General features: G+C 41.5%; 1 protein-coding gene across 7 annotated transcripts in view; it reads right to left on the reverse strand.

Moving 5' to 3' along the window:
- The window catches only part of NAV2 (neuron navigator 2), a 388,804-nt gene that overhangs the window by 87,264 nt on the left and 273,977 nt on the right, over positions 1–27,563 (reverse strand). For all 7 annotated transcript variants that reach the window (XM_071417131.1, XM_071417129.1, XM_071417130.1 and 4 more), the window contains 4 exons: positions 22,505–23,609; positions 19,614–19,726; positions 16,228–16,336; positions 12,470–12,913 (listed from right to left, as the gene is read on the reverse strand). In XM_071417131.1, the coding sequence (XP_071273232.1) occupies positions 12,470–12,913; positions 16,228–16,336; positions 19,614–19,726; positions 22,505–23,609 (1,771 nt within the window). The remainder of the gene's footprint in view (positions 1–12,469; positions 12,914–16,227; positions 16,337–19,613; positions 19,727–22,504; positions 23,610–27,563) is intronic.

Below are 27,563 nucleotides of genomic sequence, written 5' to 3' on the forward strand. Positions count from 1 at the left end.
TTTCATTAAGGATACCTATATGGAAGTAATTAAATATTTGTGAGTCCTATCATTAATGTTCCCTTCTTGCCCAAAATATACATGGTTTGTAACGCCCTGAATTTTTCTGCATGGGCTAAAACACAATCAAAATTTCAAAACTTTTACAAGTTATGAGCAAAAATCCCATTGACTTTATCTCTAGACTTTGTCGATGAACATCAAACCTCAAGTATTCCACAACTTACAGAAATCATCATGGATGAAAAGTTTTTTTCAATCTTCTTAGGCATTAGTAAGTGCCAGGTGTACATATGGCACCTCAGAAATTGCTAAGATAGCACATTTCGTACCTTCTGCTTTAGACAAATGAAAAATTAATGTTAAATTGCACAGAGATGGCACGGAGCAAGCCCTGTGTTACCACCATCAGTTCATCAGCTCATGCAGGTGTAGGTGAGCAGCACTGGCAGCTGGGTGAACACACTGTGAGGATTTTCACACACCTGAGACTGAAACAGCTCCAACAACCCCAGCACTAGGGTGGCTGTTTCGGCAGACTGCTGGACAAGCACCATACCCCACAGAGACAGCAGCTGGCAGGACTGTATCTCCTCAATCCCTTAGCCACTCTTAGCAAATCGACAGCAGACCACAGAATAATGTCCAGATACTCAGGACACCTTCCTCTGGCTTAAGAAAGCACACAGCTTTCTCTCTGACAGTGAGACAACCCTCACCCACAGCAGGAAAGAAGAGATGCTCCGAGCTGCAGGCAGCAGTGTCTCTGCTGGCAAGATCTCACTGTGCACATGTGCTTTACCCAACCCAAATTTGATTTCTACATTTATAAAAATGGGATGGTGAGCAGTTGGGAAGCCTTGGCCAATCTGCTGGTTTATTAGCGTATAAATCTGTACAGAGCCATCCCAGCAGCAACCCAGGAGTCTCTGTAGAGTCTAACAAAGAGGTTGCCAAGCCCACCAAGTCTATTCCCCATCCAGCAAACCCATGGGGATTCTCCCAACCCATAAACAAAGACTGTAAAAAGCACGAGGAAGAGTTGCACTGTAGCAGGTAGAATTTGCCTCAGGTTTGGCATTCTAACCTGTGTTTGACAGTTTATAAATATTTGATCACGGAAAAATATGTTTTTTCCTGAAGCTACCAAAATAAAGGGGAAGAAGAGAAAAATGGCTTCAGACCATAGTGTTCTACAAACATGCAAAGAGTATTTTGCAAAAACATCTAATGTACATGCACTAATTGGTTTACTGCAGCTACTTGTCTGCACAAGTTTCTGTATGAAAACTCTTTGCACGTGTGCTGGAGTTGCTGGCTTTGCTGTCAGATTCCTGGCATCTTGGTCCTTTGATAAAAAAAGATCTGTTACAGCTGAAATAGATTGTTTTTCATACCTATCACTCAGAACATGTGGAAATTAATGTAGTACTCTTAAGAGTTAGCCATGCTGAAATCAATGCCTTTTCACCAGAATCAGCAAATTTTATCTTCTACACAGAAGCCCAGCAAGCTAAAAGATTAGAGTAACACTGCAGCAGCTCAAATTGGAACTGGTTTCAAGCACTGATAAATCTCACATGAGCCAATGGAAGCTGGATGGCTTTAGCACCTCTGATAACTAGATCATGACACTTTTCTAAACAAGTCCATTGTTCATGGCTGTGAAAAAGCACAGCCATAAACAATGACTTTTACCCCCATACCAATAAGACAAGTTTCTTACATGCCAGAACAACACAGGATAGACTTCTGTATTTTGAAACGGGCTTGTGTAATCACAGTTTGAAAGCTTTATGTCTTATTTTTATTTCACACAATATCCTCTACCCAGGAATGTTTAATTCAGAAAAGATGCCAAAACCAATGATGCCTGAAGTCCTGCATGCAACAGCAAGGTGAAGGAACAAGGAAAGGCACTAGCCTCTGAAGTCTGTAGAGAAAAACACATTTAAAATAAATGAAAAAAAAACCTTGTAATTATCCATTGGTTAGCACAGAGGAGATTCAAAGCTCCTGGTGCCACAAACCTCCAGCCATTGCTTTCATTTCCTTCCTCTCCATCCCTTCAAACTTCACCTCCTTGGCTTTAAGAAACTGTCTTGCCCTTATGAGTACATTATTATTGCTGCAAATTTTTGCTTTATGGGAAAGAAGAATATAATGAGGGCACATTTTCCTAAAAAAAGTCTTCCAATGTTTTACTCAGTGGGAAACAAGACCAAGGAAATATTATCCTGTATATAACTGTAACAGTATTCAGAGTTATTGGAATTTATTGTGCTATCACATCCACACAATGTGGAACCCAAGAATACTGGCCTCTCCTCTACAATGACACATTGCAGTTCAAACAACTGTACTAGGCCTAAGTGTAATTTATCTAAGTTTTCATATTAAAAACCATTACAAAATTTACACTAAAAGCCTTGCTAGCTTCATGACTGCTAAGAATTCTGCAAGCATATTCAGTGAAAAACAAACAGGACTTAAAAGTATTCTTTTACCTGCCCCAAAATAAGAAAAAGTTTAAATATATTATCTAGGGAAAAGCATAGAATACAGACTCTGACTTTTATAGAGATAGGTAATTGTACAAAAAACTTAATCTCACAGCTGCTTTATGAATGGTACCAACAGCCAGGGGGGAATGACTGCTTTTAATGAAGCTCAATATAATAATATTTAATAAATGGAAAGTGAAACAGCGATGAGGTTGGTTAAAAGGAGTTTCTGATCTTTCCAGGAATTAATGTACAAATACTCATCACTATAGCTTCGCTCTTCATCAGCAAGGGAAAAAGACCCAACCAAATTTCTGTTAATATGAAAAGACTCAGGTTAAACAAGAGCAGTATTATGCATTTCTAACATACAATTAGTACTTCTAGCCCACTTTCTAGGTGACATTTTTTTCCTATTAGAAAGTGGCTCCCTGCCCTGCATTACAGGCATAAAGTAATTTACTTTGGACAACCTGGACCTTTAAGCTTCTCTTTTCTTTAGCCAAATACACTCTTTCTGCGCCTCTCAAATTTTGAGTGCCATAACAAGCCCTTCCAAGTGTAATATTTTTAGGGTATTTCTGATGCTGAAGTGATTTATTCCCCTTTCCTGAAAGGCACACTGAAGAAACAGGAATGGGTCATGCCAAGGATCAGCAAAATCCAGTGGGCTGAATCACTTGACTCCTGTCTGCACTCCCTGCTTGCTGACAGATGCAGCCAGCCAACAGCACACTTACTTTTATGGTCAGACAACTCTACCACTTCATATATATTCATTTCACTCCTTAATGCATGAATATGAATTTTCCAAGTTTGAAAACAAACAGCCAAGGGAAAAGCATTCTTTATTTAAGGATCAGGAAGAGAAGGAGCAGCAGGTAAATCAGCAACACATAACAGACCAGGCAAGCCTACCCTGACCTGCTCTGGATCCTGCAGCTCCATAATCCCAATCCCACAAGCAGGAGAACAGCAACATGCCTCAAATGGGACCTGACTGGCAGCTCAGGAGCTCCTGCCTTCATCTTGATGCTTTGGATTACAGGCTGGTGTGGAAAAAGCTGCCCAGGTGTCTCCTGGGCAGAGAACTTGCCCAGCAATCCAAGAGCTTGAAACTTTAGGAAACAAAAAGCTTGAGGGAATTATTTCATATATCAACATTGGCTTTGACAGGAGGAAATGTTCTCTTATTGATGTAGCAGTAACACTGTTATCCCTAATGCTTTCCTTTAAATCTCCATTTTCGCTAGGCTTCATCTGTCTCGTCATTACAGTCAGTTAAACGAGATCAAGAGGCTTAATGAGCTTTGAGTATCAAAGAACAACTCTGACTTTGCCAGTGCTAAAAACACAGCAGAGAGTTCCCCGGTGCTGTTTCTGAAATACGCTGGATGGGATCAAAACCATCCTGTTATTGCAACTATACGTCCTAAATCTGACTTAAAAAGAAATGCTACCCCAGCAGCTGGATGATGACAACTGCAAATTTCTCAGTTTAATATCAATTTGATCTGCATTTTTCATGTAACACTGGCATTAAACCATATGGGCTTTTCCCATGTTTATATCCCCCAAAGTCTTTCCAATCACTATTCTTGCCTGACTTGAGTCAGTACTTGGTAAGTACTTGATCTCTCTAGCCAAAGGGTTGGACACAGACACTGTCTACAAGCCTGTGGTTGGTTTAAATTCCATTATTGAACCCTGTGAATTTCAACAAGAACATTCAAGAACAGGATTAAGTCCTGAGCTTGCAGGTAAGGACTCCAATACAGTGCCTTAATCCCTAATATTAGACCCTAATATTACAGTTCAGATTCATAGAAAGGCAAACCTGTTGCTCATTTAATAAAATGGAATTTATATTTAAGGTAGCCTATAATTTATAGATTAATAGACTTTTATCCATAATCAGTAACTACTTATAATTAACAAACTAATGAATGAAATATGAATTGTTTTGCAGATGCTTAACCCAAACATAAAGGAGGACCTGAACAAATTACTTGCAGACTCAAAAATCCTAATCACTGCTGGAAAGGAGGAGATACCTGTTCCACCAACAGGTGAGACAGGAAAAATGAGAATATGCAAAACTTAATAAGTATATATTAGTTTCATAGTTTATTTAGAGAAACCTCTCTCGTGTAAATCACTGATAGTGATTTGGTGCTGCTTATTCAGTCTAGAAGCAAAACAAGTTCATCTCATTAACTACTTAATGCTCAGACCTTTTTCCATGAGAAAAAAAAAAAAAGAGAATCTGCAGAAAAAAGTGGCTTCTGTGAAATCAATACTCTTCTGTCTGGAGATATATTAGAGCTGCCTGGCACATAAGTCCTTCAGCAGCCATCAAATAACAATTTTTGGGCACCACTGTCCAAGGCTATTTTTTTTCCTATGTCTTCTCAGCTTCATGCAGTCTGCAGGCAAGGAATTCCAAGGACAGTGCAGCCTGTGAGGGAGTTGGGTGGCTGCTGCTCTTCCACATCCATCCTCTGTCAGAACAACAGCTTCTGACAGAGCTTTTGAAGAAACCAGTTTTGTGTGGAATGAGCAGTCTTAGATGCCCATAGTCAAAGAGAAGCTGTCAGTACTTAATATTAGACTGCAAGGAAGTGTCTCATATGGCTGCAGCCATTCCTGCTCCAGAGGAGAGTCTCCAGTGCATGATCCTCTTTCCAACACTCACTCCATCTGTCAGCCAAGGGCACCTTCACCACAAATTCACCTTCACCTCAAGGAGGAGGCCTGCTCCACCACGGCTTTTAAAATTCCTTTTAAAATCTAATCAGCCCAGACAGACTGGAAAACAAGACAAGAGGTCAAATCCTTTCAGGTGTGCAAATGCCACTCTGCATCCCAGGGAAACACAGGTGGAAACTCACACCCACCAAGCAGCTGAAGGCCCACCAGAACCAGGCAGTTGTTCAATGGGGCTTTGCCCGTGCCAATTCTGATTTCAATGCCCAAATTCTTTCTCAGAGTCCATTTCAATGAAAATCCCAGAACTAAGCTATAGAATAAGTGATCCATTTTTCACCACCCTCTTCAATTCAATTCAGGACAGGAATGACCAGTGACCAAACAGGATTTAAGGAGGGGGTGCAGCTTCTCTAGAGGTTCTCAGTAGTGTCAACAGAAGAGCAAGAGTAACTCCACAGAGATTTTGGATTACTCCCTCCTGCCCACTCTTTCCCTGCAGATGATCCACATCAACACAGTGTGAATGACTGCATCCCCCTCTACTGGCTAGCCCCGGACTGGGACCTTATTTTGTCCCTTAGAAGCTCTCCCTTCACTCAAACTACAACGACCTGTTGGCACTGATGCAGCAGTTCAAACACTGCTGAGGTGTTTCTTACAGAAAAAAGCCCAAAATGGGAAAACTGCTATTAAATGCTATTTTGGTAATTGTTAACAGTAGGTCAGTGTGTAGAAGTAAACAAAAATAAAAAACCACAGCTATTGCATTCACTGTCTTGATTAACACTACATATGACCTAACATATACTGAAAAAAAAAAGCTGATGTATAAGGTTATAACTCATATAACTATGTTGTCTTCCTATGCTGAATCATGCTGCAAGAAAGGTTCTGTGAGAGTGTGTGATCTGAAACACCACTTCAGATAAATGATAAACGCTGTCCTATTGATGAAGCTGACACAAGAACTATCCCTGAAGTGAGTGCAATATCTAAGAATACTTAAAACACTATAGAAAAGTAAAAACATTGAATATGCTTGTGCAATATCATACTCCTGTCTCCTGAAAAGAACTGCAAGTATAGTTCTTGGAATAAGAATACTATCTTTATTTAAACATCTGCCAGAATTTTTTTCTTTTCATTTTTACAGCACCAAATCATCTCTCTGACTTTAAATCTAAACTCAGTTGCAACCTTGTTTGCTATAAAGTCAGAAGTTAATGTTTCTTTATTCCTTTTCATGAAAGTCAAACTTTTGAGTTTGCTTGCCTGACCCTTTCATTATTGGTGTTAATTATCCTTTTACCATATACAGATACAATTCTGCAATGTTGGAAAGATCACAATGTAGAAATAGCCAGTCCTAGCAAGATGAAAGGCAGTTCAAATAAACACTCTGCTCTAACACAGAAGAAAAATAACATAAACCTCCTAATGAGTCTTAGACATGTTGAAGTGCTAGAGCCATAAAAGGAATGCAGTTTCACTCATCCACTGCATTTAGATGAAAGCTTATCACTAAAACCATATCATTTAAAGAGCAGTGTCCAGTAAATGACTAATACACAGTAACCCAAAGTGTACAGAAAAAATACAGTGGTAATAACTATGGAAAGATATAGGTCAGAAAAGCCTAGAGACAGAGCATTGAACCAATGCACAGGGCACCCAAATTCTCACTCAGACCAAGATTAGATCAGGCACCCCTGATTTCCAGCCAGCCACGAGTTACCTGGAGCAGGAACCACTCCTGCTGCAGACAGCTTAGAAGGAAAGGGTTTCCCTCACTTGCTGTTACCAACAACAAACTCTCATTAGCAGCAAACTGCAGAGTCCTCCTCCTCCTGTGAAAACTCAGCCCTAGGGAGGTCTGTTATACCACCTGTGACCCTGACATCTAAAGAAAATGCGTCACTGTCTGACTTTTAAATATGACAAAACCACGGAACAGCTGCAAGAATCCTACAAATACCAACCACACTTGAACATTCTGTGAAATCAGTCCTCAACTTCAGCTCTTTTACGCCTCCCAACAGATGTAACTCCTAAATGTAAGCCTACTTCAGAACTCTTCAATGATGGTTGTGGTCCATGAAGGGCACAGTGCTTCTGGATGAGTTTGAGACCTGAGCAGAAGCAGGGGCAGAGTCTGAGTCCCCAGCCCAAAGCGGCCTGGTCTCCCTTTTAGCATCCTTCATGCATGTTCCAAATCCAACTGCTCCCAGTGCTTGTAAAACAATCCCCAGGGAGCATAAAGGTTTGAATAAACAAGAAGCAATCATAACTCTATGAGGATGCAAACACATTAAGAAGTTATGGAAACAGAGATGTGGGATGGGAATATATCACCACCAAATCATCAAATATGGGAAGATTAATAAAATAGTAAAATGCATTCCCCAACAATAACCACTGCACCCACAGGAGGTGGCTGCAAGGAGAATTTTAGCACAGTGCCCTGGCCATTGTTAGAACACAGCTGGAACAGCCATGCTTCTGCAAAAAATTATTTTGACAAAGGCGTGTTTGCAGACCCAAAGCCATTTCCTGAGAAAACTTGTGACCAGCACTAATCAGTACATCCATGCTGTTAATTCTGCATAGAAAGCTGCACACTTCAGGTGATGAAAACAGGGACAGAGCATTAATCAAATGAAAATAATTACAAAAGGCTCTTTTTTTGGATCAACAGCCCTGTTGCTGCATTCCAATAAGAGATACAAAGGAAATTAACTCTACATCTCATTAGAGAAAACTGGGGCTAAGGAGACAAAATAAAAAGGTAGGAATATGTATGTTAGTAGCCAGAGGGAGACTGAAGAGGACAAAAACCTTCTGAACAAATGCAAAAAATCCATGAGAATTAATGTCCTCCACCTGGGACAATCTTTGGGGTAAGAGGGGAGGCAGTTCTGGGCTCTGAGGTGCCCCCTTCCAATGAGGCTCTGAGCCTCCAGCTTAGCCAGCCACCAAAAGGAGTGGGCTGGGGGCTCGCTCCCCAGCTCACACAAATCCTGCTCCTGTTGCTTCATCACTGGGTTATGTTTTAGACCCTGCAAAAAGGCAACTCCTTACCTTTGATCCGCCCCCTGGAGACTTGCTTAGTTTAAGAGCTGTCCTCTGTCCCTTTGGCAAAGATTCTCTTCCTTAACCCTAAGAAAGCAATCCTGGTGTCTGCCAGAGCTCTGCTTGAGCAGACTCATTAAGGGAGGCCAAATGATGCTTCCCATGACCCAGTAAATTTCAGAGAAAGCACCAGGATCACAGGGCTAAACTAGCTTTTCTTGGCTATTGGATTTATTTTGGCTGTAACAAATATTTTGGCTTCCTTCCCTATCAGTTTGCCAATGAAAACACAGATCCAAGGTTTTCAGACTCCGGGATTGTAGCAACTCTGAAAAATGACAAAGTGAAACACATAGCAGCTAATAAAGAGCTATTCATGCTCTAAATACCCTCTTGTGCTGCTCTGCACAGAGTGTAGCTGGGCTTCTGGAAATGTTGAGCCTGTTTGCCCTACCGTTGATCTTGGTGATTTGCTCTGCAGCAAGTCACACGGATACTTTCCCTACAAGCAACCTCTCTGATTTCTAAGCAGTTTATTACTCCTCTCCCACAAAAACACAATGCCATCCTATTTTTTCTTACTATTTGAATTAAACACACATTGGGGAACATAACTTACAGAAAAGGCTGCCAAACATCTGCTCATGCTAGAGATGGCAACCCAGTGTCATTAGGGGTCACCAAAGGTAACAACCTTGTTTTTTATTCTTCTCCATTAATATTGGAATGCTGTTATTGCAATTTAATACTGCAATATTCCCTTCTCGCATGATTACCCTCCATAGACTGCAACCCCAGGCTTGTGGGGCTGCTTGCAGCAAGGCTCCCTCCTTACTTGCCCACGAGTGCAGCAAGTAAGGAACCCCAAACTGCCCATCTCCAAACCCTGTCCACAACCTGGAAATGGAGCTGCATCTTTCCAACAATGGATTTACCTACAATACCAATTGGAAATTAGTCAATGACTCCAACAGTGCTATATGAATTGACAAATCAACTCACACTATTTAGCAACACAGACTCCTGTAGCTAAAGGCAAAAGATGTGGAAAAGAAAAACTTACTTGTACGTACTTCTTGTCCTAAGAACCTTAAATTGAGATCTCATTTATCAGTATGTAGCTACTACCTAAGTAAAAAGTGAAAAGTATCTCACTCCTTTAAAAACTAGTGGGGAAAAAAGAGTCAGATACTCAGTTAAAGATACCCCAGCACTGAAGGCCAGGAGTGAGGCAGGGCAGAGGATATGACTCTTGGGCTATGTTAATCATTCTGGGTATATAACTCACTGGTTTGGTGACAGAGGTACCAACTGGCAAAAGCATTTTCTTGCCCAGAATCTGAACACCACTCTTGAACTTTCAGACTATGGAGACTCCCAATTTTTACCCTGCAGGATGACCAGACACAGAAAAGGAAATGATACACAGAGATGAGTGAAGGTTCAGATTTCTCTGCCTAAATCATTCACAAATTTGACAGCTTTTCTACTTCTTTCCTTTTCTTCAACCTGGAATCTGAATTTTATACACTAAGTAAAGGTCTGCAAAGAATAGGGCTCCTCTCTGAGCAGCAGAAGTCTGAGCTGACACAGTTCTGCCTGGGGTAATTCTCAACTTCCACTCAAGGTGTTTTATGGAAACCACAGTACTACTTAGAATGTGCTTTCCTCGCTTCCAGACCAAAACTACAGCCACAAATTTAAATAGAATTCATAGTCCAGAGGAAAAGCAGTAACTCTTCCTATAAAAAACATTACAAAATCCAGGTGTAAGTTGATGTATATGAGAAAAATACAAGGTGCTTTAGAGATTTGATGCATTATTAACGCAGCAAGAGCTACTGGTGTTTTATCTGAAACAGAATTTCACACTGATTTTTGCATCAGCTACTTTACTATATGCTTCCCTAATGAAGCATATAAAGAAGGTGTCGGACTTCTCAAAAAGTGTGAAAATATCCAAATATTCATAACAGGCAGAATTAATGGAGGCTTCCAGATGGTGTAACTGAACTGGTTAAGTTAATCACAAAGCAGCAGCTGGATTCCAGTAAGAGACATTATGTCTTTTAAAAAAGCAAACAGCACTAGAAATGTCACTAATAAAAAAAAAAATTACAAAAAAGCAAAAGAAGCAAGATGGTCAGACAGGACTGCCACAAAAAAAAACCTAAACCAAACCAACCAACAAAAAAACAAACAAAAAAAACCAAAAACAAATCCCACAGAAACAAAAAAAACCCCAACAAACCAAACAAGAAAAAACAAACAAAATACCAAACCATTTAAATCCCAAAGAAAATTTTTAACATCAATCCAATGCTAATGTACTTGAGCTAAGAAAAAATTGCTTTTATAGTAGGAACTGAAAGTAGACTAATTGAAAACTGACTCTGGAGCAAAGAACAAATGCTTTTTCCATTCAAGGCAGAGATAAGATGCTGATGTAAAACCTTGTTGATAATTGTCTATCACTTCATATTTCTGCACACTGACTTGTTCTTTAAATGTTTTCTTGCTCATACTACTATTTTACCCAGCACAGAGATGCAAACTCATTTCCTCCCAGCAAAATAGCCTGTAAGAGTTGAGGCAGCAAAAGAGTTCAGCTAAGTACAAAACATGCCTCACTCCCTCCATCTCGTGGGCACGAATCAATGTTGCAGCCTCTGTGAGTCTTGACTCTGGAAAACGTTTAATCACATGCCTGAATATCTTCACATCTAGGAATACTTTCTTAATATGGGCTTAAAAACTTGAATTTTGTTCAAACCCCTCTGTGCTAACGGGCTGTCTCTCCAAAGGCCTATTAAAATGAGTAGAATATCTTTGGTGTTGGCTTTCATTTCTTGAAATAATCACAGAAATACAGGGCTATAAACAGAATGGAAGAGTTGTTGAGTTTGCTGAGATCCCCAGGACAAGGTGAGAGATGAGAATCTGACTCCATGTTCTCAGAAGGCTGATTAATTTTATGTACTTGTATTAAAGAAATCTATACTAAAACTATACTAAAGAAAGAGAGAAGGATACAGACAGAAGGCTTAACAAGAATGATAATGAAAAACTCATGACTGACTCCTCAGAGTCCCGACAAAGCTGATGGTGATTGGTCATTGAGTAAAAACAATTCACATGGAACCAATCAAACATGCACCTGTTGGTAAACGATCTCCAGACCACATTCAAAGCAGGAAACACAGAAGAAGCAAATGAGAGAATATTATTATATAATATTAAGCAAATTTTAGTATTATATAATATTAACAAAATGAAATAATATTATAGTATATTATGAGATAATATTTTCCCTAAGGTGTATCATCTTCCCAGGAGAAGCAAATGAGATAAAATTATTATATAATATTAAGCAAATTTTACAGATAATATTATTATATAATATATACGGATATATTAATTCTATCTATAGATATAATAGATATTATTATAAAATATTAAGCAAATAATATAATAGATATAGATACATCTATTATATATATCTATAGATCTAATGGATGATATTATTATACAATATTAAGCAAATAAGATAATATTATATAATATTAAGCAAATTTTATAGATAATATGATTATATAATATAGATATATCTATTATATATCTATAGATCTAATAGATAATATTGTTATATAATATTAAGCAAATTTTAGTATTATATACTATTAACCAAATGAGATAATATTATAATAAAATAGATATAGCTGCATCTATTATACATCTATAGATATAATAGATAATATTATTATATAATATTAAGCAAATGAGATAATATGATAAAACATATTATGAGATAATATTTTCTTTAAGGCTTCTCATCTTCCCGGGAGAAGCAAATGAGATAATATTATTATATAATGCAGTAATCCGTGGCAATACAGCAATATAATATTATAGCTCAATATGATACATATAGATATAGATATATCTATTATATATCTATAGATATAATAGATGATATTATTTTGTAATATTAAGCAAAGGAGATAATATTATTATATAATATTAAGCAAATGTTAATATTATATAATATCAACCAAATGAGACAATACATATAGTATGAGATAATATTTTCTCTGAGGCTTCTCATTTTCCCAGGAGAAGAAACGCCGGCGAAGGGATTTTTCGGAGCACACAACAGCGACAAAGAGTCACGAGAAGTTCGAACTCACCCGCTGGTGATGTCGTCAGCCCTGATGTTCTTGCCCAGCACGTCGCCGTCGCTCATGTAGCCGGTGGCGTCCATGGCCATGCCCTCGAGGTCGATGTCGTCGCCGGCCTTGTCGGCGATGTCCACGTGGCAGAGGCCGCTGCCGCGCGTGGCCAGCTGCCGCCGCAGCGGCGCCGGGTACAGATAGCGCGCGGCGCCTGGCTCGGCGCTGACGAAGCGGCCGGCGCTGCCCCGCGGCGGGTAGGCGCTGCCCGGGGAGGGCAGGTAGGCGCTGCCCGGGGACGGTGCGTAGCCGCTGCCCGTGGACGGCGCGTCGCCCGCCTGCAGCCGCGGGCTGGACTGGCCCAGCCGCCAGGACAGCGGCGTCGGCCGCCCCGTCAGGCTGAGGATGCTGCGGCCGCTGATCTCGGTGGTGACGTTGGTGTCAAACGTGGTCTCCAAGGTGCTTGAAGGGAGAGACGTAGATAAAATCCCTTAGCTTTTATATGTTTCCAATCCTGTACTGTTTTAGCGTATAACTCTAAACTCCATATAAATTAGCTGACGGACTTCACATTTTGGTCTAATTTTAGTATTGTTTATTCTAGTTATTGGTATTGTAGTTGTTAGCACTGTTTTCGGACTAATCAAGCACATGGTTTACAAGCTAACTTCAAGCTCATCTTCCTCTCCTCAAGTCTACCATTTGGAAGCCCTTAGTGCTCCAATGGGTGACATGGATGCCTCAGTGCAAAACACCGACCCTCCTGAAAAGGAGGAACCAATTTACCAACTGTGGTTTGGCAAGCATTCTGTGCCCCAAACTCAGTGCTCTTCATTTTAAACAAAACAAGGGGGAGATGTTGCGGTGTGATGTCATGGTTTGTCTCAGATACCTCCGGTTTCTCCCTGTAGACTTCCCCAGGTGCGCCAATCACCTCTCCCTCCCCGTCCCTTGCCCCCTGCTGAGTGCTGTCTGTCAGTCCTGGCATTCCAGAAGGGCGTTGAGTGATTGGCAGAGTTCAAAAGATGCCGTTCACCCCTGCACCCCTGAGGGACACTGGGCCATTCAGGTGTCATTTGTCCCTTGAGACTTCCACTCCCTTACCTGGTTGGTGGGATCCCTACCCCTTCCCTCCCCCTCTCCCTGGGGGGTTCAAAGGAACAGCAACCACACAGTTCGAGAGGTTCTCTTAGAGCTGTTATGGGATTCAGAGGCCTGTGGGCCAGGAACAAAGCTCTGGACCCAAACCCTCCAGCTGAACCGACTCCTTTCCTTCACCATCACCTTAAAGCTTCTCCCCTGAGGTAAACCTGAGCTCCTGCATGCCTGGACTTGCCTCCAAGTGCCCAGCTGCAGTATCCAGCCAGCCAAAGGTGTCTCTCTGGTAAACAGAAAGATCCCTCTAGACCCCAAGTTCAAAGACACCTCACTGCCTCAGGCCCCGAAAAGGGTAAACAAAGGTGAATTGAGGGGGAGCAAACTGGGGGAATATGACTTCATTACCTGAAGAATTAACCTGGAGAATTAACTGCCAATATGTAAATGGACCAAACTAATAACTGTCTAAAAAACTCGTGGCCATCGTCCCTCTGGAAGGCTTCTGACTGCCCAAGGGGTTTGAAGGCCTTTAATAAATACCCACTTTATTCCCTTAATCTTATCTAGCCTTTGTTCCAGGTAGCCACCCCAAGGCCTCAGATGCACTGGATCAAATGTGGCTCTTACATGGAATGCTGTGTGAGATTTCAGGTGCTTCCAAGGCCCTGAACACTCACCAAGTTACTGACTGTATGTAATAGCACTAAAAATTGACTGCTGCAGCACTGGGGGAGATCCTTTCTTTTCACTTTTCAGGTCTTTCCCCAATGATCCTAAAGAGACTCTTGCAGGCAACCAGGTGCTCTACATACATGTCAAAAGACTTAAGCAGGACTTTTTAATGGATCATCCACAGTTTCAAAGTGTAACTTTCTCATCTTCAAGCACACAACTCCATTACACTATGGTTTGGCCAGTCCAGGCAAGAGAGTGGGATAATAAGCTGCTAAAGGAAAACCTGCTGAAGTTCTATTTTTCTGATATATTTCCTTTTATTGTCTGCATTCATGATAATTTTAACTCTGGAGATGTGTCCAGCACCAAATGGAAGCTATTTCTTCAAGATGAAGAGGAGCAAATGAAAAAAGTAAGAAGAAAGGTCAATTTTTTTTTCTTCAGGATATATTTTGTATACTAACGAATCAATAGTGAAATATTAACTGCTTTGAAGATGTTCAAACCAAAACCAGAAAAAACAATAAATGACTCATATATTCATGAGTTACATATATATTTAAAATATTGGTAATATTTATATATGAAACCCTAAAAATGGGACTACACCATGAGTTTTCAGGTGATGTACACAGATTGCAAGACTACACCCTAAATACTCGTAACTGAATTGTAGTGAATTTATTTGAGGCTAATCCATAGCTGCAACTTCTCTCACCCACATGAGCTCCTCTTTTCCTTTCCTGCTCAACTAAGTGCCACTTTTTTTTACTTATTGTGGATATTAGAAAAAATAAACAGCATTGTACCATTCCCAATGTTACATATAAGCAAAAACCTCTGTATTCTCTGGTTAAAGCAATTAAACCATGAAGAGCTGTCACATTAATTGAAATTTGCAAAAAAAACAGCTTTGGGAGTTCATCTTTGCAAGCTCTGCTTCAGTTTCAGACACAAGGACAAAACACAAAGTGTTCCCCCAATAAACTCAGGTAGGGCTGGGGTACATAAGGCACCAAGTGTTAGGTAGGACCCTGACCTCACCATGGGCCAAACATAAAAAAACCAAAGTTTATTCTCCAAAACATCCTGTTCAACACTGCAGAGATCTAACTCACATAATGTTTAAATGTAATAGCAATCTTTGTTTATTTTCAGCATATTTTAAATATTGCTGAAGATTTCCAAATGCTGCTTTACAAAAATAAAAAGCAGTTACATTCAGGAGATGACTAACAATATTAGAAGAACTTGTTTGCCTAAAGTTTGGTCAGGAATTTAAGTTATGCACTTGATAATATGGGTCAAGCACAGTTCACCTCTTATTTAAACAAAATATTACACATAGGGGGGAGAGAGGCGTAATGCACTGAAGTTACTCAACAGTAAAAAGAAACATTTTAAACTGTAACTTATATTCAAACATCACCTCACACATTTAACAAGAAGTGATTATTCTTGATCTTTGAGTCAATACACACCCCATCCCATCACTTCAATTCCTCTTCATACATCTCAGTAACTAGCAAACATTATTCAAATTCTGTGCATTAAAGACAAAAATTACAAGATGAGTATCTCCCACTGTCAGTGTTAATAATTTTTCTAAGGATGCAGCCCAGGTGTAAGAGACGTAAAGTAGGAGCAGAATTCACAGAATCACTGGGCTGGAAGAGACCTCCAAGATCAAGTCCAACCCATGGCACAACACCTCAACTAAACCCTGGCACCCAATGCCACATCCAGTCTCTTTTTAAACACATCCAGGGATGCTGACTCCACCACCTCCCTGGGCAGACCATTCCAGAACTTTATCATCCTTTCTGTAAAAAACTTTTCCTTAATATCCAACCTATCTTTCCCTCGGGACAGCTTGAGACTGTGTCCTCCTGTTCTGTCGGTGCTGCCTGGAGAAAGAGCCCAACCCCAGCTGGGCACAGCCACCTTTCAGGGAGCTGCAGAGAGTGGTTTCCATTTTGTTGGGAGCCCAGAGGTGCCCTTACCTGTGGGTGACCTGGGTTCCCCGCAAGCTGGACATGGTTTCCTCCAGGTTCTGCCGCAGGTCAGCGATGTTCTTCACCGTCCGCAGCCGCCGCGTCTCTGGATCCTCTCCTGCAGGCAAAGGAAGCCATGAGTAAGGAGCAGGCAGGGAACAGCACAGAACTGAGCTGCTGGCCATGCCTGACTCAAATGCACTTTTTTCTGACTTTCGAAGCTGGTTTGACTGAGATTCCATTGCCCTCAGCAGGCACCTGCCGTCATCACATCCTGACTGAAATGAGCCCTGCAGGGTTACCCTCATTGCTGCCTTTGAGATGTTGCTGACCCAGTTTAAATTCTGGTTAACTTTCAACCTCATTAGAATACACACTCCATCAATACCACCCTTTCCATCTCATATATTGATGCAATTAACATTAACCTGACACAGGCAATTTCTCCAATGCTGTGTTTTCACTAGATCTTCTTTGTCCTACAGTAACAGCTTTCCACAAACTAAACTGTGCTGACTGGGTGGCTGCTCCATGCTGAGTGATGTTTCAGGTAAAAGAACAAAAGGTTTTGCTTGTCAACATAACACAGTTACTGTTCCTAAAATGTGCTACATGACACAGAGTTGGGGGATGACTTAATTTTCATGGCGTTTAGAAATCCTGTTCTTTAAATACTTTGTTCTAAAACACACTCATGTCCTGCTCCTTAAAAGTAGAGTTTATGTACACAAAAAATAAAGTCTTCCTACTGTTTCAGCATAATTTCATTTTATCAAATTAATAATTTAATTAGTGCTTTAGCATAATTTATTTACGTGCTCTCAGCTGTCAATTCAGAAATGCTTTGGTCGCTACCTCAGCTGAGCTCTATAGAGTTAAATCCTCTAAGAGGCTAAAGAGAAGTGAATTTCTAGCAGTGCCAGCCTATCCTTTGTAAGCTGAAAGCTGGAACAGTAAACCCCCAAAAAACTATCACAAAGCTTCTGTTGGGCACGGAAGGAAATTATTTCATTCTAAAGGGTTTACAACTCATGGCTAAAGAAAATACTACAGTAAATGTAAAACTTTTCACATTTTGTATCAGCCTTCTCTGTACATGTGATGCATTTCTGAGTTGCTAGGATGCTGGGCACCCACACAATTGCTAGTTTAGATGGATATCTATATATTACACACATCAGAAATGTGAAGAACCGGATAAAAAAAAGCTGTTGTTGGAACTTTCTGCATTCTCTGCTTTAAATTTCATGTTTCTAAAAGATGTCACGTTGGTGGCACAGAAAATCCCACTCACACACTCTTGCCTGCAAAGCAGCAGTGCTACAAACTACTGACCAAAGTGCTTAGTGCCCATGTGAGAGCACTTTTCATTTAATCAGTCTCTACTCTCTGGGAAACCACCTCCTTGAGTTACAATTCACTTAAGCCAGAGGGTCAAACAATTATGGTCTGGCTGGACTGAAAACATCCACCTAACAAGACTGATTACTTTAGCCAGTGGGTCTCTGGGACAGAAAACATTTTCTATACTCACGGATCTACAAATTTTTGTAGTAAAAACCATAAAATATTTATAGGCCTTTAGCTTAACAAATGTCACAGTGCTCTTTTACAGATCATTTCTCTCACATATGTGAAGGCAAATGGTAGGTAACTTCTTATGAAAACACACAGGAGACAAACTAAAGCAATTTCTACTGAGATCACTCTTATGCCTAAATTGATACCAAATTTTCACTTAAATGACATTCCACTGCTTAAATTGAAAGTATACTTTAGAGACAGATATTGGACAGTTGGCCCCTAGAGTTCCATTCTGAAATCACTTAGCTCTTCATGAGCAGGCAGCATCCTTAAACAATTCTGCTTCCATTTTTCCCTACTTATGCTCTCTTCTGTTTTATATGTGCTTTTAAATCAACAGCATCAATAGCTGCTATGCAGGGAGAGAAGATATCTGTGCCTTATTTCTTATAATACATTTGTGCTGAGGGACTGTTTTGTTTAGTTTGCTTTGTTTCCCCCAAGGCCCCTCCATGGATGCTGCTGTCTGGTCTGGCAGTGCACAGCTGAGGTTTGCAGCTCCCTTGTTTGAGTTTTTCAGCTGTCTTCTGCCTCTGGATCCCAAAACTTACATATTCTAGTTGAGTAATAGTTTGTACTTACAAAACATCTGTCATTAAAGACTGAATATCTTTTGTGATCTAGAAACACTTCTCAGTTTGCAGGCTGAAATACATCCAGCCCAGCCAATATGATGATTAAGAGGTAATGCTGAAAAAGTTTTAGCAGCTGGACATTGTATTTCTTACTTGCAACTCTCATATTTAAATATGAACCCAAAAATGTTCTCAGGGATTTTACCCCTTGTGCCTTTTATGTACTTAATCCACCTATGTGTAAATTGTACACACAGGTAGGTTCACTTAGGCATTCCTGCAGCCCTTTTCCTCCCCAGTGGCTCTGCCTCTCACCTTTGCCATCAGCACACAGGTAGTATTGATAGAATTTGCAATGCAGCATGAAATGAATCTCATTGTGAAACTTTCGGCCACATCACTTTTCAAAGGAGGGCATTTGGTTTCAAACCCCACATGAAACTGGGGGACACCAAGACTAAGTAGATGGAAAAAAAAAAAACCTGAGAGATTCTACAGATGAGATATCCTGCAACAGCACACAGTAAGCAAAGTCATAGATATTGCTGAAATGGCCATAGGAGATCAGACTGTGACTTTAAAAACACATTTTAGACCACATCAGTAGAATCTAGTATATTCTAACCAAATATGGTTGCTGAAAATCACTTTGTTATATCGGTAAGCTTAATTTATTTTTCTAACTAGCATATACTTACAGTAGCAGGAATTCTAGATACATATACCAGGTACTTTCTAATTTAGACTACTCATATTCTAGCCACAACCAGCTTCAGCTTCTGTATGCTGGGCAGTTGGATTTTGGTGCCCTATTGGTGCAAAGGTTATTTCTCAAATTGATCAGATTCATATGAGTGATAGTAAGATTCCTCCAAATCAAAACATCAAGGAAATGAATACAGTCTTTCTGTAAGCTCTGAAATGAAGTTTTTAAAACCAAACAATGCACATGAAATGCTTGAGAATGCTTAGGATCCTTATAGTAGTTTAAGCCTAATAAATGCTGCACATCTCATTAAGCAGGCAGAATTCCTGGTGATTTCAAGAAATTTGGGGAGCACACCTGTGCTGAACTTAAGCATCTAGAGTTCAAAGCATTGACACCCAGTTCACTGCTGAAGAGCTGACAGAAATAGAGTTATTAAGAATGAAAGCAGCAGGAATAAATCAACTTGCTCTAGCCCATTCTTGTTTAACCAGACCACAGTCAGTAATGGGTCATGCTGCAAGACTTACCTGAGAGGTCCTCGAGGGCAGGCTGGGCAGTTTTGACATAAAGAGCAGAATCCATGCTGACCCCTCCTGTGCTGGCCTCGGCTGTTACGTTCCCTTCATTGTCTGTCTGAGATCTGGAAAGCAAAACAAAACAGGGATGTGCAGCCACTCTCCATCCAAAGTACCTCAAGGATAACAACGAGTGCACCTGCCCTCAGCCACTCTGTCCCACTCTCCAGAACACACCAGCAGACTGGTCTTACATAATTCATTAGTCCCATGTTGAATTATGTCCTAGAAATGGAAACAAGCACTCAGCTGTAAAAAATAAAAAATTCATAGTCGAAGATAGGCTTCACAGCTCATCAGATGGGGTCTTAAAACACTTGGATTTCCAGATGTATCTTAATTATCAATAACATCAGTTGTTGTAGCTAATCTGATCCTCTCCAATAAAGTCTGTATTGCATGAAGATAAAGCATGTGATGTCATGTTACACTCCTGCTAGGTTCTCTTCAACATCACTTCAATTTTAAGAGGAATGACTGGGCAAAACCAACTTCAAACTCCAATTTATTGTCTGATATTATGGCTGCCAGGTAATGAAAGGTGATGTAAGGATCTACTGTCAGATTTGAGTAAGATATTTTGACTCATTTCACTGTACAAGTTGTGCTGTGTTGTGCTCACAGAGCCACACCAACAGGCAGCTGGAAGTTCTCCTGCCCCAAGGGTAAGTGCTGCTGTAAAAAAGTAAAGACACAGTGGGGAATTACTGTTGCAGTGCTCTGAATTTCACCTGACTTTTGTAGCAGGATGCTGTGCCTGGAGTGGGGGTAAACCAACTGGAACCATGCCCTGTTTACAGAGTTGTCTGGGGCAGAAGGAGAAGGGGCCTCTTGCTGCTTTTGGTGTTGAACAACGCTGAAACCAGCCTGACTCACCAAGGCCAGAGCTCAACCTCCCCACAGGGAGGGGAAGATGGGGCAGACCTGGTAAAGCACCTGAGAAAGGAACCAACAATGACACCACTGATAACTGGGGATGCTGGGCTGGCACAGCTGGCCAGGACACACATGGCTGATGTCATTTTGTACTAGAAAAGGCCAGGACACACATGGCTGATGTCACTTTGTACTAGAAAAGGCCAGGACACACATGGCTGATGTCACTTTGTACTAGAAAAGGCCAGGACACACATCACTGATGTCATTTTGTACTAGAAAAGGCCAGGACACACATCACTGATGTCACTTTGTACTAGAAAAGGCCAGGACACACATGGCTGATGTCATTTTGTACTAGAAAAGGCCAGGACACACATGGCTGATGTCACTTTGTACTAGAAAAGGCCAGGACACACATCACTGATGTCACTTTGTACTAGAAAAGGCCAGGACACACATGGCTGATGTCACTTTGTACTAGAAAAGGCCAGGAAACACGTGGCTGATGTCACTTTGTACTAGAAAAGGCCAGGAAACACGTGGCTGATGTCACTTTGTACTAGAAAAGGCCAGGACACACATCACTGATGTCATTTTGTACTAGAAAAGGCCAGGACACACATGGCTGATGTCACTTTGTACTAGAAAAGGCCAGGAAACACATGGCTGATGTCACTTTGTACTAGAAAAGGCCAGGACACACGTGGCTGATGTCACTTTGTACTAGAAAAGGCCAGGACACACGTGGCTGATGTCATTTTGTACTAGAAAAGGCCAATCCCACTCTTTATTGGCAAGGTCTTCTAACACACCCCTCCTTGGAGTGTGTGCAGGGTCCTCCTGGAGTGGGGACATCCTGCAGGGTGAGCAAAAGAGATGTGCTCACATTGGTATGAGTGAATAACATCAATCTCTACTGAATAATTGCTTTTAATATAACTTCAACATCATTGCTTTGATATTGATTCAAAAATAGTTAATTATACTATACTAGTAATCATGGCTGCCTGTACTGTGTAGTAAACAATTCTGATTGAAAACTATTAGTCTAATCATTATCAAAATAAATTATTTATTCTTATATAAATATATCTGGTCTTCCATCCTTAATCCTATGGGACAGTTGAGTTATATGAAGTTCAATTACATCTATATAATCCTTCAGACATGAACAAAGTTGACAAAGTCTGGTGCTATCAGTTTTTGTGAAAATCCATGAATTGCCTACACTCTTGAAGCAAGAGAGGTCTCCATGATTTAGCATTTACCTTGCTGCTTCTACCCACTGGAAGTGTCCAGAATGCCCCTCCTGGGCACCCCAGTCCTGCAGCCCCCAGGGATGTGTCCTGTGGGCCCTGACGAAGGAGGGATGATGAGGAGGACTCCATCTTATCAGAAGGCTAATTAATTACTTTATCATACTTTATCATATTATTCTATACTATATTACACTTTATTACATTACATCTAAGCTGAATCTGCCAAGCACTCAACCCTGCACACAACTGCACTGCACTGAAGGCTAATTAATCACTTTATCAGAAGGCTAATTAATTACTTTATAATACTATATTATTCTATATAATAGAGTAACATAGTATTATAAATACTTTATAATATTCTGTATTACTTTATATAATACTATATTACACTACATTACATCTAAGCTGAATCTGCCAAGCACTCATTCTGCACTCACCTGCTCACACTGCCCAGAATCTCGTGGCTGTCACCCACAGTCCCCACACACACACACACACCTGGCCCTGACAGGCCAAGGAACCAAAACATCCTCACTGTGGGTGAACAATCTCCATGTTGCATTCTGCTGTGGCACAAACACGGGCACAGCAAATGAGACAAGAACTGTTTTCCCATCAAGAGGATGTGAATCCCAGAAACCCTTGGGAAGAACTGTGCCTTAGCTTCTCCGTGTGAGGAGGAGCGTGGCGGCGGCGCCGTACCTGTACATGAAGGGCGCGACGGTGGCGGTGTTGGGGTGGCTGTATTGCTGCTGGGGCTGAGGTAGCTGCACGCTCACAGTGTTGCTGCCCGTGGTGTGCGTGCTCACCGCGGGCCCGTTCACGGCCTGGCTGCTGCTGCTGCCGTGCAGGCCCCCCGCGCCCTTCCCCTCGGAGGAAGCCAGGCTGGAGGAGGAGCTGGAATGACGGCTGTCCAGCTGGGACTTCTGATGCGAGAGCCCCGAGCCGGCCTTCCCGCCACGGCTCCTCTCGCCTTCCTTGGCAGGAACAGGGGCACTTGAGGATTTCCCTGTGGTGTTTTTCATTCCTGGTTTTGGTATTCCGCTGTGAGAAGGGGCAGAGGCCTCCTTCTTGGCACTGTTCAGCTTCCCTCCTTTAGGGATAAAGCTTGCGATCTTGGAGGACTTTTTTGGCATCTCTGTTGTTGTTAGTGCTGTCTGTTCTTCTTTAGGTTCCTCCTTCAGCTCCAGCTTCTCCGTGATGGATGTTCTCTTTGTAACGTCTTTACTTTTATCCTTTTCTTTCTCTTTTTGTTTCTCTTTCTCCTTCTCACTACCCTTTGGAGAACTTTTCTTATTAGTCAGTGCGCGGCTGAAAGTCCTTTGTGCGATTCCCTTGAGTGCAATTTTGGGGCTGCTGGACATGGATCCCGGGTTGTTCACATTCTGGCTGGTGGCATCGATCTCTTCGCTCTCCTCAAAGCTGAGAAGCGCCTCCAGCTTTTCACAGCTGTTGTCCCGAGAGCCCGGACACTCCGGCGTTGTCCCGGACACTCCTGCTTTGGAACCCCCCTTGCTGTTGAAGAGTTTTAGTTTTTCCAGCATGGATTTCTGACTGTTGGGAGGTGCTTTGGTGATTTCCGAGGGAGGCTTTGGAGGCTCCGCTGCCGGCTGCTTCACGGACAGCATGGAAGACGTCGCTGTGTGCTTGGCACTGAGGGACTTGCTGCGCCAAGGTTTAATAGCAGAGCTGGGCTGAGGGATGGCTGAGGAGTTATTGCAAGGAACAGCACTCCCGCAGCTTTGAACTGAGGATGAGACATTTTCATTCATTCCTGTGGGCTGGGAGGCTGTGCTGTCTGCAGGCTCTGGAAAAAAAACACAGAAAACAACCCAATAAATCAACATGGTAGTACCTGGTATTAGAGCTACTGTGAGATTCTTTCTGTAATGAAAGATCAAGAATTTCACACTGATAACATTAAAAAGACACATCAGTATTTTCAATATCAGTGAAATCCAGAGAAAATAAAAGCCAGCTTTCTTTTCCTACCCAGCAGAGCAGCAATGAGCTCCTACTGTATAATTTACATTTACTTGCTGTTTCAAGAAAAAGAAGGAAGAAAAGGAATCTCTTCCAATTCAAACCAAAATGTGTTCTGCAATGTGCTCTCCCTTATTAAGTCCACAATACGTTTTCATTAGCAAGAACACAGCACTATTTTGTAACTAAGGGTTCCCTCTGTTTTTGGCAAAATACTCGCTGTCCAAGTTTGATTCTTAGAAAAACCTCAAACATAAAAAAATGCAGGAGTAAGGAAAAAAAAGTAAAACTAAAGTCCTTTCAGTTATTAGGGTTGGGGGTGGTAATATCTTCACAATGCAAAGGTAGAAGAAAACTCCACGTACAAAAATAAAACCAATTGTACCCTTTTGTAAAGAACCTAAATTAAGTACTACCACATATCCTAATACAGCTGTAAGAGAAACTTGTGGCAGTAACTGTACAGCCCTCCCCCACAGAGAAAACAAATCTATTATTTAGTTAGTTCCTTCTAATGTCATTTGTTCTTATTAAGAAATTAGTTCCGAGCCTAAAGAGAGCTTGAAAAATCACACTCACCTACCAGCGGCCACTTCTCCTCTGAACCAGTTCCTCTTTGCAGAGTTTCCCTTTTGGAGATGTTACTCTCTCAATTATCACAAATATGTTTTCTGTTAAACTGCTCATGTTTCCAATTAAATTTTGTCATCTGTGTCTGTTCGCCTGCCCAGCAGCCTGCTGGGGATTAACGGCTCTTACCTATATTTCCCTGCCCTCTAGCACGAAAGTAAACTGTGTACAGAGCTGCATTTTTTTAATTCAAAAATCAACAGCAGTGGAGAGCGTGCGTTCTCGGCAGCAGGAGCAGCCCTGTGAATCCAGCCCTGTAAATCACGAGCTGCTGCAGCCACACAGGGACTGTTTTACTTCACTTTCAGTTGCTCAGTGAAGATACGGCTCTGTTAACCTCCCTCCTCTGATCCAAACCAGATCTACTGAAGATTTCAGTCACATACATCTTCCTGACTTAGCACAGAATTGAGTTTCTAACAGTATTGGAGACTCCTTAATAATAAACTCAGCCATTTCACATGGTTATGGACAAAGTGGAATAGCAGGAACTAATGGTACTTTTAAAACTATTACTGAAGACAGAAGGTTTCCAGGACTCTTGACCAGGAACTATTATACTGGCTGGTTTTGCTAGTCCTTTTCCTATGGCCAAGTACCCACATGGAGCTGGAAGGAATCAGGAGCTGGATTACAGACACAGACAGGACTTACGCTGCTTTTAAACTTGTGCCAGCCTGCTGACTTCCAGGGTATTGCTCCTGTTTGACAGAGAAGGAAAATCAAGCCACCAAATATCTCAAACAGTGATATCTGGCCTCTTGCTGCTCTGCTCAAGCCTGCTGAATTCAACCCAATGTGTTAAGGAGGACCAGAAAGATAATGGCCCAGGAATCAGAGAATCATTAAGGTTGGAAAAGACAACCAAGATCGAGTCCAACCATTAACACCAGACAGCCAAGCCCACCACTAACCACATCCCTAAGGACCACACCTACACCTTTCTTTGAGCCCTTCCAGGGATTCCACCACTGTGGGAGGAGTCCCCGTGACCTCCAGTGTGAGCAGCATCAGTGACCTGACACAGTGCCCTGACACAGAGAGGAAGGAAGGTGACAACCTCTTCACAAGCTGCCAGCAGAGCTCCTCACTCTGCTTTCAGAAGCTGCACCACTGCTCTTTCCTTCGTGCCTCTTACCATACACTGCTTCTTTGTTTTTGTTTTCATTTCCTGAAGTCCTCCTGCTCATCACAGTCTACTTCCCATCCCCACACCGCACCAGGCTCCTTTTGCACACTCAGAACAAGCAAGCCTTTGTCTCAGCCTGCCTTCCACAGAAGACATCCAGCAATGAAGTGAAAGCTTCATGAAAATCCCAACTGTGCATATTGTACAGTTAATTTGTATAGATTATTTTTTTAAATAGTAATAGCCCATCTCAATATTGAGACATTGCTATAGGAACTGGAGATTGACAGTACTTTCAACACTAAGTTTTTTAATCCACATCTTCTGGCCTCATCATGCTAAACAAATCTCAGCACAAAGAACAGCCATGCCCAGAAATCATCATAGCTGTCTGGGATTCATGAACATGCCTAGGATGGATTTACAACCAGGCCCTGGGAGGGACCCAATGCTCTGAGCAATATGGGCAGGGAAGCCTTCACTTGCTCAGAAAAACAGGACTGGGGCAATGGAAGGGTGACAAAATAAAAATGACCAGTAAGGGTTGTGTCAATAAAGTAGAAGAGCTGGTTGTACACCCTGTTAGCACAATATATGCAGGCACAAAACCTCAGCTGGTGGTCTGAGCACGCAGACAAATGAGCAGATTTCTTAGGACAGAAAACTGCCTTCTCACACAGGTACTTCACAACAGTTTGAGAACAATACAGGAAACGTGTGTTTGGGATGGACAAAGCCAGCCTGCATTCCCCAGCACTCAGAGCCTACACAGAGTCACTCACCCGAGACAGGAGAGACCTGAGAGCCAGGTCCATAACCTGGCTGAGAAACCTGACCTTGTTTCAGACACTGAGCTGGCTGTTGGGTCACTGCACAGCAGCAGAGGCCACCACATCCAAACAGGGCTCTGACCAGCCCCACAACTTTCTTCTGGAAGTGAATGGAAAGGGTTGCTTGACTTGGGACCTCAACTACATCCTAACAGCACAGATGAGTGCTCCAGTTCACAGACCTCTGGGAAAAGATGCTTGGCTTGGATCAAGTGAAATGGCTTGCTTTCCAAATCCCAATGCATTGCTCAAAATTTATTTCCCAGCAAAATCCAGAACTTTTCAATTTCTCCTTTTTTTAAAAATTATTTTGTAATGTTTTCAGGAAATCTTTTTATTTCTTTATTTATGTTTGGTCACTGACTAAAATATGTTTTTCCCAGTTTATTTGTTTATAAACACAACGCTCTCTTTGTCCTAACACCCCCACATCCACCCTCCTGTCTGGAAGTGAATTTTGCTTCTGTTGCCAGTGGCGTAGGAGGAGCACAGAGCAGCTCCATTTACAAACATGTCAGAGAAACCAGAATTAGGACAATACTATGACTGTAACATTAAAAAAATAGAATATATCACAACAGTAATGTAATTTTCAGAGTTTCTACTTAACGTTTTCCACAAAGTGAATTCTGTGAATACTGGATGCTATGCACCTGAAATGAATAAAAAATATTCACAAAGTCTACAGTTAAGCAGCAACACTTTGAGAAAGGAAAGAAGGTACTTTCTTACACAGCTGCAGAGGATTTTGATTTGTACTTGGGTCAAATACAGTGAAATTAGAAATTGAACATCCTCAAGTGATTTATTACATTGCACCACACACAGTTACTGCAAGAAATTAAAGGTTCACCCTAAAACACATGAAAAATTGCTCCAGCTTAAGAAAACTTCAGTTTTTGAGACTCTCTGTTTCTCCCTTATGAGCAAGCGCTGGCTCTTTTACTCCTCTGGCCAAGTTTGGTAAGCAAAAGGAGCTCTGCTGCCAGAATGCAGCTTCAAATGCTGGGCTTCCTAATGAAGCAGCAACATCAATTCGTGGAGCACACATCAGCATGCAGAGGGGAAAGTTTTATTCAGCATAGCATAGACCCTTCTTTCATGAAAAGGGGAGCAGGTTTCATGCATTCAGTTAATAAGCTTATTATTTCCCATGTGTTCCTTTGTGAGGGAGGTATTTTCTTTCTTC

The sequence above is a fragment of the Agelaius tricolor genome, unplaced genomic scaffold (assembly GCF_023055355.1).
Source record: "Agelaius tricolor isolate 1412-34295 unplaced genomic scaffold, bAgeTri1.0.p SCAF_67, whole genome shotgun sequence".
Lineage (NCBI taxonomy): Eukaryota > Metazoa > Chordata > Aves > Passeriformes > Icteridae > Agelaius > Agelaius tricolor.